The sequence below is a fragment of the Lepus europaeus genome, chromosome 12, assembly GCF_033115175.1.
Source record: "Lepus europaeus isolate LE1 chromosome 12, mLepTim1.pri, whole genome shotgun sequence".
NCBI lineage: Eukaryota > Metazoa > Chordata > Mammalia > Lagomorpha > Leporidae > Lepus > Lepus europaeus.
Genome location: NC_084838.1, coordinates 39,634,107 through 39,650,757, shown reverse-complemented (window position 1 = coordinate 39,650,757; position 16,651 = coordinate 39,634,107). Strand labels below are relative to the sequence as shown.

At 41.8% G+C, this 16,651-nt stretch overlaps 1 protein-coding gene across 4 annotated transcripts in view; it reads left to right on the top strand.

The window, feature by feature from the left end:
• The window catches only part of UNC13B (unc-13 homolog B), a 224,691-nt gene that overhangs the window by 106,051 nt on the left and 101,989 nt on the right, over window positions 1-16,651 (top strand). For 2 of the 4 annotated variants that reach the window (XM_062208009.1, XM_062208011.1), the window contains one exon: window positions 10,479-10,514. The exons of the other annotated variants lie outside the window; for them this stretch is intronic. In XM_062208009.1, coding sequence (XP_062063993.1) covers window positions 10,479-10,514 — 36 coding nt within the window. The remainder of the gene's footprint in view (window positions 1-10,478; window positions 10,515-16,651) is intronic. 4 annotated transcript variants of the gene reach the window in all.

The following is a 16,651-nucleotide window of genomic DNA, read 5'->3' as shown; positions in this document are numbered from 1 at the left end:
TGATTCTGAGGCCAGAGTGCTGTTTAGGGCATTTGCCATTCTATGAATCTGTTTTGTGTTCTGCTTCCCATGTTGGATCATTCTCTCCTTTTCAATTCTATCTATTGTTATTAGCAGACACTTGGTCTTATTTATGTGATCCCTTTGACACTTAATCCTATCCTTATGATCAATTATGAACTTAAACTTCCTCCCAGAACTTTATAATGGACCTAACAGCAGCCCCCTTGATGTAGGATGGGGAAGATTCCCCTAAGCTTCCCCCTAAATGTCCCCAAATTTCAGTTCTGTAGGGAACAACTTTTTACAAGTAATTTTCTTATAAACATGTACAAATTGATCTCCTTTTTCCTATTGCATATATGTAACTTTATAGCACTTACTCAGTATATGTGATTATTTGATTAATATTTGTTTCCTTCCCTAGGCCATACATTTCATGAGTAGTAAATTTGCATATCTATGTGTCCACAGTACTTTAATTCAATATATGTTAGTTGAGTGAATACATTTTGTAAGTGAAATTAGTGGATTAAAGAATATATACATTTTAAATTTTGTTGAATACTGTCAAATTATATGGTAAAAAGATTGTCCCTGTTTACATTCCTCCTGCTAGTTCTCCTTTTTTCACATACAGCTGTGCTCATCCTCCAGCCCTCCCTCTTCCTTCTTATTCTTTTCTTCCTTCTACAAATATTTTTCGACACCTACATTCTAGGTTCTGTCTTAGGTGCTTGATATGTATAAGAGAGCAACATGAAGATCCAGGGTGGGACAAAACAGACGGTATAATGAATAAGCAGATTACATAGGCTGTTACAGAGTGGGCCAATAAAAGAATAAATGATTGAAAGCAATTGGTAATACTAGAATTGAATCGAGTTGCAATTTTATGTAAGATGGTAAAGAGTTGCATCACCATGACAAGGTGACATTGAAGACTTGAAAGAGGTTGAGGAAATTAGCACTTGGCTCTCTGTGGAAAGTGTGACAGGCAGAAGAAATGGCTGGTTTCAAGTTTTATAGTGACAGAAAAGGGAAAAGAAGAGATCTGTGTGCTGGTAGTGCTTTCTTGATCTGTGTGTTGGTTATTTGAGTGTGTTCATTGTATTCATTGAACAGTACGCTCATGATTTGTGATTTTTTTTTCTGGATTTTATACTTCAACAGAGCATCTATATTAACAATAAAGAGTAGCTATTGAACATTTCAAAATGCTTTAATGGGGCTGGCGCCATGGCGCAGTAGGTTAATCCTCCGCCTGCAGCGCTGGCATCCCATATGGGCACCGGTTCTGGTCCTGGCTGCTCCTCTTCCAACGCAGCTCTGTGCTGTGGCCTGGGAAAGCAGTAGAAGATGGCCCAAGTCCTTGGGCCCCTGCACCCGCATGGGGTCCAGAAAGAAACACCTGGCTCCTGGCTTCAGATCGGCGTAGCTCCAGCCATTGCAGCCATTTAGGGAGTGAACCAATGGAAGGAAGACCTTTCTCTCTATTTCTCCCTCTCACTGTCTGTAACCCTATCTCTCAAATAAATAAATAAAATCTTTAAAAAACCAAAATGCTTTAGTAGTACTTACTTAATATGAGTGTATCAATTGATTTCTATTAATAAATCATCTTTGCTTCCCTTTAATAAACTCTGCTTTATTATAGTAAATTATTGCTTTACTGTAATGCTGTTTGCTTTACTTGTATTTCATATCTGTACTTACAGGTAAGATTGATCAATAGTTTCTTTTTGTTATCCCCCTGTTGGGTTCAAGATGCTTCTCTTAATTATGGATTCTTTACTACTATTTTCCAAGGAAAGAGAAGCTCTGTGGTACCTACCTAATTTATTATCTAGAAAAAGGGAAAGGAATAATTTCTAATGTTTAACTATATTATCTTTTCTGAACAACCTAGCAATTAGTGCAATTTAGTAATTGATAGGTGAGTCTTATCATTGCCTAAGCAAGCTGTTCACTTGGAGTCTGGGGCTTAAGTATTCTGTCATTTCAGTGTCATGAGAAAGTTAGCAACAGCCAGGGACTGGGCCAGGCTAAAGCCCCATATGCATGCAGGGGTGCAGGAATGGCTGGATAATACAAGTTGGTGTATGTATAAATTTTTAAGAAATAGACAAATGGGCTTTATTGTTAACAGAGACACTGCATTGGAGTCGTAGAGCATTGTTTAAGGAGACTTATTCGTAATTCACTTGGGACATAGTTAAATACTGTAACGTATATGATTTTCCTTTTTTTTTTTTTTTTGGACAGGCAGAGGGACAGTGAGAGAGAGAGACAGAAAGAAAGGTTTTCCTTTGCCGTTGGTTCACCCTCCAGTGGCTGCCGCAGCCGGCGCACTGCGCTGATCCGAAGGCAGGAGCCAGGTGCTTCTCCTGGTCTTCCATGGGGTGCAGGGCCCAAGCACTTGGGCCATCCTCCACTGCATTCCCAGGCCATAGCAGAGAGCTGGCCTGGAAGAGGGGCGACCAGGACTAGAACCCGGTGTGCCAGCGCTGCAGGCAGAGGATTAGCCTATTGAGCCGCGGCGCCGGCCATGATTTTCAATATTTATACAACCTTGATAAGAAATGGCATCAATCATCATTTTTCATAGAAAATCTTCCGGGGCCAGTTTTGTGGTTTAGTAGGTAAAACCTCTGCCTGTGATGCCAGCCTCTACTGGGGAACTGATTTGAGTTCTGGCTGCTCCACTTCTGATCCAGCTCCCTGCTAATGGCCTGGGAAAGCTGCAGAAGATGGCTGAAGTGCTTTGGCCCTGCAACCCACGTAGGAGACCCAGAAGCCCCTGGCTTTAGCCTGGCTCAGCCCTGGCTATTGTAGCCATTGTAGGGAGTGAAACAGCAGATGGAAGGTCTCTATCTGTCTCATCCTCTCTTTCTATAACTCTGACTTTCAAATAAATCTTTTCTTTTAAAGATTCATTTATTTATTTGAAAGGCAGAGTTACGCAGAGGCAGAGAGAGAGAGAGAGAGAGAGAGAGAGAGTCTTCCATCCCCTGGTTCACTCCCTAAATGGCTGCAGTGGCCAGAGCTGCACCGTTCTGAAACCAGGAACTTCTTTTGGGTCTCCTACATGGATTCAGGGGCCCAAGGACTTGGGCCATCTTCTGCTGCTCTCCCAGGCCTTGGCAGAGAGCTGGATTGGAAGTGGAGCAGCTGGAACTCGAACTGATGCTCATATGGGATGCGAGCACTGCAGGTGGCAGTTTTCCCCGCTACACACAGTGCCGGCCCCTCAAATAAATCTTAAAAGACAAAGAAATTTTTTTCTGAAAAATGGAAGTGTAGAGAAAATACCAGCTATTAAGTGATAGCTTTGAACCTAGGTTTGTCTACTTCTTTTTTTTTTAACTTTTATTCAATGAATATAAATTTCCAAGGTACAGCTTATGGATTACAATGGCTCCCCCCCCCCATAACTTCCCTCCCACCTGCAACCCTCCCTCTCCCCTTCCATTCACATCAAGATTCATTTTCAATTCTCTTTATATACATAAAGTCAATTTAGTATATACTAAGTAAATATTTCAGCAGTTTGCACCCACACAGAAACACAAAGTGAAACATACTGTTTGAGTACTAGTTATAGCATTAAATCACAATGAATAGCACATTAAGGACAGAGATCCCACATGAGGAGCAAGTGCACAGTGACTCCTGTTGTTGACCCAACGAATTGACACTCTAGTTTATGGCGCCAGTAACCACCCTAGGCTCCTGTCATGAGTTGCCAAGTCTATGGAAGCCTTCCAAGTTCACCGACTCTGATCATATTTAGACAAGGTCATAGTCAAAGTGGAAGTTCTCTCCTCCCTTCAGAGAAAGGCACCTCCCTCTTTTTTTTTTTTTTTTTTTTTTTAAGGGAAAGGGCTTATTGGGGAACACCCAACAGACCAAAAAGCTGATTCCAGCCAAGACTGGGAGAAAAGTCACTCATCTTTTGTAGGTAGAGGGGTTTGTTTGTAGAGAAATTTTGAACAATTATACAGCATTAATTGGGGAAGAGGACCATCAGTACACACAGGTTGGGAGTAGAGCCATTGGTGGTAGAGTAGAGGTTATGATTACGAAGGAATGAGGCCCAAGTGTGCTAGACAGGGTCTAGAACAAAGGACGGAGTCATTATTAGAGGAACTAAGAAAGGTGCTGTCTAAGCTACAATTAAGTTTTCTGATTGGGAGGCAAATAGAACCTGATAGAAGGGGCTTGATAATAATCTGTTGGGCTTTAGGCCTTGTAAGTTCAGAGGCCCAGACCTATCTATCTTTTCACATGGGGTACATCCTAAGGGAGGTGTGAACCTCCTGGGGGAAGGCACCCTGCTGACTTTCATTACTTAGCTGGCCTGGGAGGAGAGCTGGCCAGGTAAAGGCAGGTGGCATCTCTAACAAGAAATTTACGGTTCTGCCTTCAATGTTGCTGACCCTACTTGGCCGTCCCCTCAGCTGCGGTGGTCACTTTGGAAGCTGGGCTGAGTGAGGGGCTTTTCAGCTTAGAGCCAATAAGATCTGTGGCTCTGACCTGGGCATCCTTCGACTCCAGGGCAGGTCCATCTCCAGTGATCCAACTCTTGGAAGAGCTGCCAGGGCTCTTCACAAGTTGACTTCTGCTGAAGCCCAGGCTTACCACATTGAAAGCCACTGCAGTGGACTGGCCTGTTGGGTCTCCTTGAGGGCAGATCACTGTACAGAAGGTTTGTCTACTTCTAAAACTAAAACCTTTCCATTGCACTCATAAGGAGGAGAAGTGAAGCTTCAAAGGTAGGGGGACAAGTAGGAGAAATGAGGTTCATTCCTATGTCCGGCATGCTTGGGAGCCGTGGCAATACCTGCCTGCCAGGCTGGGGCAGGCATTGTGGTAGATCTCATATCAGAGTGCTGGGCCAAATGTTTGCTCCTGAACTTACATTTTAATGCCATTTCCCCTGAACTTTTTGAAGTGCTCTTGTATCTCTTTATCTATATTCTCCTTTGTGATATCCTGTATAATAAATAGGTAAACATATGGGTTGTCATAATAATAGAGGCCAAGGAGGGGATCATGGGAATATGAATTTATGGCTCATTGATCATAAGTATAGGTCACAAAACCTAGGACTTTGGTTCGCATCTGGGGTGGGAAGAAGTCTTGTGAGACTGAGCCCTTTACCTGTGGGGCCATTGCTATCCCTAGGTGGATAGTGTTAAAGCTGAATTGTAGGATACCCAGTTGGTGTCTGCTAGAGAACGGCTTGGTGTATGGGGAGACCTTTTCACCACTCATCACAGAAATGTTCTTCTATGTTGTGTTGAGTATGAGAGTAGCAAACACAGTTGGGATTTTCCTTTCTCTTTCCGGGTGCTAGTTTTCTAGACTACCTGACTCTTAGCAACAGGTGCCACTGAGCTAGAGAGTAATTAGTTATTCATCTGTTAAGAATGTGAACTGAACATTCTCCAGAGAGGTGGGAAACATTAGCCTGTTCATTAAAATTTTCTCTGTGACACTCATTTACTAAGTGTAAGTGCCGAATTTGAGACTGTTGCTGGCTTTTTCATAACCTCTTAGTGCACTCCGTTTTCTGTGTAGCACATTTGATCATTGTCTTTTCCTCGCTTGTTTCTTACCTGGTATTCATGGTAAGTGTTACCCTCCTTGCTCATACTGGCCATTTTAATTTATGAATTGTGGAATCTCTTGATATTGCCTTATTCCATTGAATGCACTGTCATGTGTTTCTGGAGAGACTAAACTGTAGCTTTCACTCAAATTTCATTGAATTTATTAGTAACCTCTTTGTTTCTAAATCCATAAGGCTTTTCAGTTTTTATTTGCTGTATAGCATTTAAACCTGTTGACCATGCCTTCCTTGAATCCTTGTTTTCCTTAATTTGATCCCACACTGCTGTGGTTTCTTCCTATCTAGCTTCTGAGCAGGCACCCATGTGTTCTCTCTTTTTTTTTTTTTAAACAGATTTAAAATTTTTTAAAAGATTTATTTGTTTATTTGAAAGAGAGTTACAGAGAGGCAGAGGCAGAGAGAGAGAAGTCTTCCATCTGCTGGTTCACTCCTCAAATGGCCACAACAGCCAGAGCTGTGCTGACCAGAAGCCAGGAGCCAGAAGCTTCTTCCAGGTCTCCTATGCAGGTGCAGGGGTCCAAGAACTTGGGCCATCTTCTACTGCTTTTCCAAGCCACAGCAGAGAGCTGGATCGGAAGTGGAACAGTCGGGACTCGAACTGGCACCCATATGGGATGTCGGCACTGCAGGCGACGGCTTTACCCACTACGCCACAGTGCCTTCCCCTAAAAAAATTTTTTTTTTCATTTATTTGAAAAGCCAATTTACCTAGACAGGGGGAGAGAGAGACCTTCCATCCACTGGTTCACTCCCCCAGATGGACATAGCCAAGGCGGGGCCAGGCCAGGCTGAAGCCAGGAGCCGGGAATTCCATCTAGGTCTTCCATGGGGGGCAAGGGCCTGAGCACCTGGGCCATCCTCCACTGCTTTCCCAGGCTCATTAGCAGGGAGCTGCATTGGAAGTGGGAAAGCTGGACTTGAATCACTGTTCATATGGGATGCTGTTGTCACAGGCAGCGGCTTAATCCATTGTGCCACAATGCCAGCTCCATAAGTCAGATTTATTAGGATAAAATTTTCATAAAATAAAAATTTTCTTCTTAATGCATAGTCTTACAATTTTTGACAAATATATCTACTTTTTAAGCCAAATTATAGTCAAGATAGAAAGCAGTTCCATCATCCCTGAAAGTTCCTTATACCTGTTTTTCATTAACCTCTATTACTCCTAATCCTTGGCAACCATTTACCTGTTTTCTTTCCCTATAGTATTGCCTTTTCCAGAATGTCATGTAAATGAAATTGTATAGTACATACTGTTTTGAGTCTAGCTTCCTTTCTCTGATCATAATGCCTTTGAGATTCATCTGTGTGTCAGTAGTTCATTCCTTTTGTTTTGATTTTGAAAAAGCTTTATTTATTGAGGCAGAGAAACAGAAAGTGAGACAGAGACTGCTCCCACCCACTGGTTCATTTCCTAAATATCTGCTTGGAGCTGGGAAAGCAATCTGGGTCTCTTGCATGGGTGGCAGCAACCCGATTATTTGAGCCATCACTGCATGTCTCCTCTGGGTCTGGAGGAGACTGGGCTTAGGAACTAGAGCTGGGTATTGAACCTGGGTACTCCATTATGGCACATAGGCATCTTAACTGTTGTCTTAGCTGCTAGGCTAAATATTGGTCCCTCTTTTTATTGCATAGTATTCCATTCAATGAATGTACCACAGTTTGTTTATCTGTTCATCAGTTGAAGGATATTTACTGTAAACTTTCATATATACGTTTTTGTGTGAAGATATTTTTGTTTATACTGGGAAAATATGTAGCAGGGGGATTGCTGGGCTGTATGGTATGTGTATAAATTTATACAACTGCTAAGACTGTTTGCCAAAGTGTCCTATCACTTTGCATTCTTGCCAGTGACATGAGAGTTTCAGTTCTCCACAGCCTCCCTAATACTTGTCAGTTCTTCTCTCTTTGAAGAATTTCTCTCCTTTTTAAATTATGGTCATTCCCTAGGTTTACCCTCCACCTCCTGTGTACGTGCACACGTCATCTCTTTGTTACATGACCTGCACTTTGCCTCAGTGTTCTTATTTACTTGCATTTCATTTTTATTCATTAATTTACAAATATTTGTTGAGCTTCTACTTTGTGTTAGGCATTATTTAGTGACTAAGAGGATATAGCAAAGGAATAAAGCAGAAAAATCCCTGCCCTCATGGGAGATCATAACTGAATACTGCCAAGTCTTCAGCTCCACATCTCTTTCCTGAGATCCACACTCATGTATTGAGTTGTCTGCTGGAAATATTCATTTGAAATGTTCTATAGATATCTCAAAGTCAATATACCTAGCCCCAGATTTGACAGTTCTCTCAACCTACCACCACCTGGTATTTCTTTTCCCAGGCATGATGTTACATCCATCTAGTAGCTCTGTCTAAAACCTAAGCAATCTTACTTAGTCCTTGTTTTCCTTATTTCCCACATTCGGTTACTCACTAAATCCTATTTATTTTACCTCCAAAACAACTCATGAATGCATCTACTCCACTTTTTATGCCACTTCCCTAGTTCAGAATAACAACATGAATGCGACAGCCTCCTTATCAGTGTACTGTACCCTGCCAACAGCTGTTGACCACACTACCACCATTCTCTTTCTAAAATGGCAAATCTGACCCTCCCTCCCTCTCTCCCCTCTGAAAGGTGTGATAGCTCTGTGTTGCTTTCCAGATAACTCCAGATTCCAATCATTACTTCTAAACATTACTTAAGACCCCTCTTCATCCATTTCTTTTGTAACTCCACAGCATGCTGTTCAGGTGTGCTAGAAGTGTTTTTAAGGTCACTGAACGTGTAATTTCATTTTGCATGTGAATTTTTTTCCTGGAACATTCCCCCTTCTTCTCAGTACTTATGGCCCAGCAAAACCTCACTATCTTCAGTTATCGTTCTATAGCTAGTGAGAGGTTTTAATGCATTATTTTTTTTGAGGGGGAAGGAAACTTGCTTGAATTGAATTGTCTCCTTCCAACCCCTCAGCCCTGTCTCTTATAATGGTACTTCACTGAAGTGGTGAGACTAGAGAACTGGTTTGTCAGAGGGTGTATCAGATTTTTTTCCTGGGTTGTGGTGGACCCAGTAGATGAGATCAGATTTTTCATTTAATTGACTAATATAATAGATGTTTGTTGAGCATCTTCACATACAAGAGGCTGCTATGTGGTGCTGCTGTGGAGCACTCAATGATGAGGCAGTATCCTGTAGGCAGAAGCTTCTTTGGACGTAGAGTTATGGTGAGAAACAGCGTTGTCACTTGCCTGGAGCCATCTAAGCTGATAGATATTTTCTGATTTTTTTTCCTCCATTTTCTTTTAAAAAGAAGGTTACTGTCCTCTAGCAGTTGCTATAGCAACCGTGCTATAGCCCAAGGGAATTTTCTTTGCCCTCTCCCTCCTCCTATGGCTAGAAAGTAAAATAAATTATTAAAAATTGTAAATGGCACGCTAAGTGAACATCCTCTCTGAAGGATGAGATGAAGAAATGTAAGTGGTAGGAAGAAGGTGAGTACCCAGGAAGAAAATTGGCTGTCAGTGCATAGCTGAATTAAACAGCCTGTGACTGATTTGTAGTCACCATTTGCCCAAGATTGGGATTGGCCTGGGTAATGAAAACCAGCCTGGATTGGCATCATCTGTTCCCAGAAGTTTTAGTGTTCTGCAAGCTTGCAAGGAAACCATATCCTTAGAACTGTGAGGGCCTCCTGGACTAAATGTTGAAGATTCCATAGTAGATCTTACACATATCAGAGTATGCAGATCAGGGGGTTGTTTTTCCTCCGCCCTCTATGTAATAAAAACTTGTAAGGAAAGCAAAAGCCTGGAGTGCGACAAAAAGAAAACAAGTGCTACTTCCTCATCACGTACCGGGACTGTGGTAAACACTTCACATACTTTTTCTTGTATAATCTTCACAGTAATGCATTCAAGACGTATGCCATTATTATTCTCATATTATAGATGAGGAAATAACTATAATTACTTTTTCAAGATTGTATAGCTAGTAAGTGGCAGAGCTGGAAGAACTGAGCTTTGATTTTAAAAACCTGCATTCTTAACTATGAAACTAAATTATTCCTTGTTCTTGGGAGTAAAGGTCTATTTTTAGGAATTTCTTTGTCACAATTAGTTACCTCAGATTCAGTGTGGGTATGAGATGGTCTTGAATTTAATTAATACTGATTTTGAAAAATAAATAGAAAATGTTTGCAGTTTTTTTTCTGTCATTCAAAAATTCTGTGTTACAATGGATTTTGTTAAAAATTTGTAGGTAAGACAGGAAAAATGGGTATCTCTCAGGATCTGATAGGTTTGAATGTTTTATTGCATTAGATAATGAGAAATTAAATTCTGAAGAGGTAGACATTGCCATTCTTCAGCCTTTTACCTTTCAGTAGAGAGCAACACAGCTGCACATCATCACTGCGTGGCGTCAGGCTGAGCTTCTCCTGAATGTGCTGTGCTAGACCCAGAGTTGGTGAACATGAACATAAGGAAGGGTTGCTTAGAGACTGGAGATGGAATTTTGCTCATATGGACTAAGGAAAGGCAGATGAGCGATCAGAGAGACCTGGGCCAGAAGGAGATTTCAAATACAACAAAAACAGTCATATTTTATTTAATTTTTTTGTTATTCAGAATAAAAGCAAAAATACTTTGAAGATTTGGCTCATGTTAGGTAGAAGGCTGATACTCTATATGTTATGTAAATTTAATGGAATTAGGAATATTATAGGCTTAACTAAGGCATATAATAATTGATGGGATGGGCAAATGACCTTTGAATTTCTCCTAAAATTGTCTGTCACTTTTCTTTTGCTTCTTTGTGGTTTTCTTAGGTCACTGGACCTATTTGGGCTGGGGAGAACAGCAGAGTACGTAAGAATTTAAATTCCTTACAATTTTCTTGATCTTTTTCATTAATATATTCCTGCTGAACTATGAAGCTGGATATATGAATACAAGCACATATAACTCCATTCCCCTCTCCTCTCCTGCTTAAATTTCAGGAGTCAATTACTGAAGTGGAATGTTACATCCTTTCAGGCTGGTTTCTTAATGACCTAGTGTATGTGTGCATGTACACAGGCGAGTATGTGTATGACAAATTTCAAACCAAAGTCCCAGTCCTAATCCTGACATGATACATTAATTTTTTGTTTTTTCAAAAAATTTTTTTATTTATTTGAGAGGCAGAGAGACTGAGATATAGACAGAGTTCCCATCTGTTGATTGCCCAGTTGCCAACTAAGTTAGGGCAAGGCTGAAGCCAGGAACCAAGAACTCGATCTAGACCTCCCATGTGGGTGACTGGCATTCAACTATTTAAGAAGTCACCTGCTGCCTCCCAGAGCAAGTGCACGTTAGTAGGAAGTTGGAATTGGGAGTGGAGCTGAGACTTGAACCAAGGAACCTTTCATGGGTTGTGGGCATCTTATCCAATGTTTTAAGCACTAGGCCAGACTCCTGCTTCAGGATCTCCTGGGTTTCTTTCTGTATAATATTAAGACTGGGGAGATATGCAGAATAGACTACTTTTCTGGGTTTATCAGTCTGGCAAAGCATAAAAACCATTTCAGCCACAAACTTGGTTTTGTGAAGAAAACAAGGCTGGGTCACTAGCTTGACTTTTTTTTTTTTTTTTTTTTTTGAAGCAACTCAACTTGGCTGGAGGCCTCCTTCGCTCAGCTTAGAAAGGAAGCAGCCAGTTCTGTCCAGTACTATCTGTGTTACCCATCTGACAGGTGATCTGGTTGAGTTTTCAGTGGTTAGGTACCCCGCAGATGCTGGGAGGGGTCAAATTTTGTCCTGTCACTAGAATTTCTCATGAAGTATATTTTTTCCATGATTTCAGGTCTGAGTATTTCTGTTGGTAGAGAACTGCTCCATAGCACCCTGAGAGAACTCAGATGAGTTAAATCCGTGAAGAAACATGAATTCTCTTTTGATTCTTCTCTGGTTGGTGGTTCTAATTGTACCCTAGATTTAAAGATAGGAGCTCGGGGCTGGCGTTGTGTTGTGGCAGATTAAGTCTCCGCCTGTGATCCCAGCATCCCATAAGGGTGCCAGTTTAAGACCTGGCTGCCGTGCTTCAGGTCCAGCTCCCTGCTAATGCACCTGAGAAAGCAGCAGAAGGTGGCTGAAGACCTTGGGCTCCTGCACCCATGTGGGAGACTCAGAAGAAGCTCTGAGCTTCTGGCTTCAGCCTGGCACAGCCCTAGCCATTACAGCCATTTGGGGAGTGAACCAGTGGGTGGAAGATTCTTTCTTTCTCTCTGCCTTTCAAATAAATAAAAAAATAAATCTTCAAAAAAAGAAGATACTCAACCCAAGACTAGTATGTAAAGAGAACCTTACTGTTGAGTATGTCATAGTTTTGTTTGAGTGCCTACTGTATGCTTGGAGGCCCATTTTTCTCCTGTGGTAGATTATTTTCCCCATTGTACTTTTTAAGGTTTATTTCTGTTATTTCCCTTCCATACCCACACATCTGCCACTTAAACTGCAAAATATTTTACCAAAATATATAGCTTTTCCAACCAGTGGGCCTTTTATCTTATCATTGCTTTTATCTAGGTACTAGAAGATATTTCCCCTCCTCCTGCAATCATTATTGAAAACCTACAGGTTCTTCAAAGCCATGTCTTCCATAAAACTTTGCCAGTTTACTCTATCAGGAAATGATCTTAGTCTTCTTTCAACTCATCCTTGTTTAGGACTTGGTTTGTAGTATTTTCATAGCAGTAACTTCCTTGTGTAACAGCTCAACATTTGTGTCCATATTCTCTCTCCTATTGAATTGACTGTATATATTCTGAATCTTCTGTGTTATGTAGCCTTGTACACGTGGGCCTTCAATAAATATGACTGCTTCAAAAGGTTCTTGGAAAATGAAATAAAAATATTTATTTTGGTGCAAAAAAGTTTGAAATTCATGTATATGAGGTATCTTCAGAAAGTTTATGGAAAGTGCATATTAGGCATGGTTTTAAAACATTGCACCAAAATTAAGTTTTTAATTCCATTTTACTACTGAAGTGCTCTAGTATTTTAAGTAATTCTCAGCCTTATAGTGTCCCACCTTTCAAAAAGACTTCATGAGAGGCTTTTCGACCGTTGTCGCCATTCGAACTAGCACACAGGCCCCTCCTTAGGCTGAGTAACCAAGCCTTGGGCTCAGCCAGCTTCTCTCTCTGCAGAGCTAGGCTCCCGCCCCGTCACTGGCATCCTACTGTGTGGCTCTAGCGCGGTAAGAGGTGATGACTGATGTAGCGCGGTAAGAGGTGATGACTGATGTAGCGCGGTAAGAGGTTATGACAGTTCACGCTGAAGTGTTAGACGTTGTCCTTGATTTCCCTTTTTAGTTTCCTCATCAGCTTTGGTAGTGCCAGGAGGTTTACTTTTATAGGGAAATTGGGGGGTAAGGGTGGGGGGAAATGGCCTTTGAGTCTCCCTACTGTTTCTTTCCTTTGTCTGAGCTCCCTTGTTGTATTTCCTTTTTCCCTAACCTCCTGTATTCCATATTGTAACCTAGTCAAGATGAATCCATTGCCCCTGAACATCACAAGGCCAGGATACTTGATCCAAAGTCTTCTGTGAAGAGAAAGTTTTTAAAAAAGATTTATTTATTTATTTGAAAATCAATTACATGGAGGTAGGGAGGAAGGAAGGGAGGGCAGGAAGGAGGGAGGGAGAGAGAGATTGATCTATCGATTGATTGATCTTCCATCCACTGGTTCACTCCTCAGACAGCTGCAATGTTCAGGGCCGGGTCAGGCCAAAGCCAGGAGCCTGGAGCTTCCTCCAGGTCTCCGACATGGGTTGCAGGGACCCAGGCATTTGGGCCATCCTCCACTGCTTTTCCCAGGCCATTAGCAGGGAGCTGGATTGAAGTGGAGCAGCTGGGCCTCAAACCAGTGCCCATATGAGATGCCAGGGTTTTATGGAATAGTTTGGAGGGCTAGTATGGAGAAAAGCTGGGCAAGGCAAGTTATCATTGGAGGGATGCTTTGTTTCTTTCTTTCTTTTTTTTAATATTTACTTATTTATTTGAAAGTCAGAGTTAAACAGAGGCAAAAGGAGAGGGAGAGAGAGGGAGAGAGAGAGAGAGGTCTTCCATCCGCTGGTTCACTCCCCAGATGGCCACAACAGCCGGAGCTATGCCGATCCGAAGCCAGGAGCTTCTTCCAGGTCTCCCACGTGGGTGCAGGGACCCAAGGACTTGGGTCATCTTCTGCTTTTCCCAGGCCATAGCAGAGAGATGGATTGGAAGTGGAACAACTGGGACTCGAACTGGTGCCCATATGGGATGCCGGTGCTGCAGGCATTGGCTTTACCTGCTAGGCCACAGCGCCAGCCCCAGATGCTTTTTTTTCTTTAGTAAAACATTTATTTTTCATCTATTTTAAAAGTAAATGCCTTTCAAATAAATAAAAAGCAGAGTGACATGGATGAAGAGAGATCTTCCATCATCTGGTTTACTCCCAAAATATCTGTAATAACCAGGTAAGGACCCTGTCAAAGCTAGGAGCCAGGAATTCCATCTGGGTCTTTCACAAGGAGCTCAAGCACTTGATCTGTCATCTGCTATTTTCCAGGATGCGTTAGCAGAAAGCTAGGTTGGAAGCACAGTAGCTGGGACTCATACCAGGCACTCTGATATGGGATGCAGGCATCCAAGTGGTGGCTTAATGCACTGTGCCATAATGCCCACCTCACTTTGTCTCTTAATATTTGCTCTTTATTTCTTCAGTATAAAAATATTGGGTTGAACATTTGACTCAGCAGTTAAGCTGCTGCTTAGGACACCCATATCCGTTATTGAAGTGCCTGGGTTAAAGTTCCAGCTATGCTTCTTATTCCAGCTTTCTGTTGGTGTGCACACCAGGAAGCAGCAGGTAATGGTTCACCTACTTGGGTCTTTGCCACTCATGTGGGAGATCTGGATTGTGTTCCTGGCTTCAGCCTGGCTCAGCCCTGGCTCTTGTGGGCATTTGGGGGAGTAAACCAAGTGAATGGAAATTCAGTCTGTGTCTCTGCTTTTCAAATAAATAAAAAAGTTTTAAAAATTGTTAGCCTTAGGGCACACCTGCACTGTGGTGTAGGAGGTAAAGCCACCACCTGAAGTGCTGGGATCCCATTTGAGCACGGTTTGTGTCCTGGCCGCTCCACTTCCAATCCAGCTCTCTGCTATGCCTGGGAAAGCATATAGGATGACCAAAGTCCTTGTGCCCCTGCACTCGTATAGGAGACCCAGAGGAAGCTCCTGGCTTCTGACTTAGGATCAGCGTAGCTCCCGCTGTTGTGGCCAATTGGGGAGTGAACCAGCAGATGGAAGACCTCTCTCTCTGCCTCCCCTTCTGTCTCTGTGTAACTCTTTCAAATAAATAAATCTTTAAAAATTGTTAGCCTTTAGGAAAGTTATAAAATATTCATTCCCTTAGCTTAGCAAAAACCAAAACCAAAAAACACAGCATTATTTTGTAATAATAAATCAGATGCAGTGAGAAAGGGTCCACATTAGGTAGTTCCTGGCTTTGGATCATGGTTTTTAACTCATGCTGGCTGAGATACCCTTTCTGGCCTCATAATCAACAAGATTGTCCATTGCTGTACCTTTTTGGAGGCTCATTCTTGGTTCTCTGGATTGTGTGCTAATACTTACGCTGCCAGGGGTTTTTTCCCATCATTTTAAGTAGCCTCCTGCCTTTGTGTCCTTTGTTGCCTCTGCCCCCTCATCTGTATGCATGAGTGTGAATACTCCAGCACTGACATCTTCAGACATCTTCAGACTTCAGAATTAAGCCTGAATGGCATAGTGCTTGTCTCTTGATCCCTTTTTTTCTAGTTTTTAGAACAATGAATGCATCAAGGGATAAAATAGTGCCTCTAAAAGCTCTTTTTCCTATTTTGTCATCAGTCATCAGAATGATTTGTAAGCCAAATGCTTTGCATTCTTATTGTTTGCTTTTGTTTTTTTGTTGCTTCTGTCCTGTTCAAAGGACTGTAGGACTTGGTTTAATTGGCAAGTGTTCTTAATCATTGTTACTGACCATTTGAAGGTTAGCCTCTTTCCCATGCTGATTCTACCTCATATCTCATTGCTACTTTTTTTGTTATGTTATCATAAACTCCAATGACAAAATCTCATAAGCTCTCCTGCTTATCCCCATCCTTAGGCTCCCCTTACTGCTGTGAATTCAAACGGGAAAGGCTATAAGATCATCTTGCCCGTGCTCCTCAACTTTACCCACAAATCTTATCTGGTATTCAAAGCTCAGCTTTCTTCCTAGTTTGTAAAACCCCTATTTTGGCCTCCTGTCTCTCTTGGTGGAATTATCTACCAGGCTGTCTAACATTTCCCTAGCCCCTTCCATTTGTCCACAAGTTTTATTGATTCTGTTTAGATTGTTTAACATGAGTTTATTAACTCTTCCAATTTCCACTGGGTGAATACAGGTCCTTATCTCCCTCCTGAGCAGTTGTAAAAGCTAATCTCTCAGGAGGCTTATACTGCCTAAGTTGTTAGCAAAATTATATTTTCAAATTACTAATATGAGGAGCCCATTCTCTGCTAAGAGTATCTCCCTTTTGGGAAGGTTCTTGTGTCTTTTTCTCACTGTGAGCCATATAGGAACTTCACAAGAAAGGACATGTGGGGCTTTGCTGATTAAACACATAGAGGTATTGTGTCAGATCAGGCTCCTCTGTCAAACAGTCTGCAAAGCCCAGTGATGATTTGTAGCTATTATCATTTTAGCTAACATTAAGGAAAAAATGTAGCCGATCAGATGCTATTCTGAAAAGCAGCAATAAATCCGTGAAATTGTAATCATTGCTGTTAAATAAACCTGGCTGTGCTGTCAGCAAGGTCTCATCTGCAGTGCCTATGTTTTCCTCTTTGAGCCCATGCTGTGAATGGACCTTCTAAGCCTGGGGAATAAGTGTTTGAAGAAAATGTTAAAAACAAGACAAAACAAACACACACACACAAAAAAAACAGTGTTGCAGC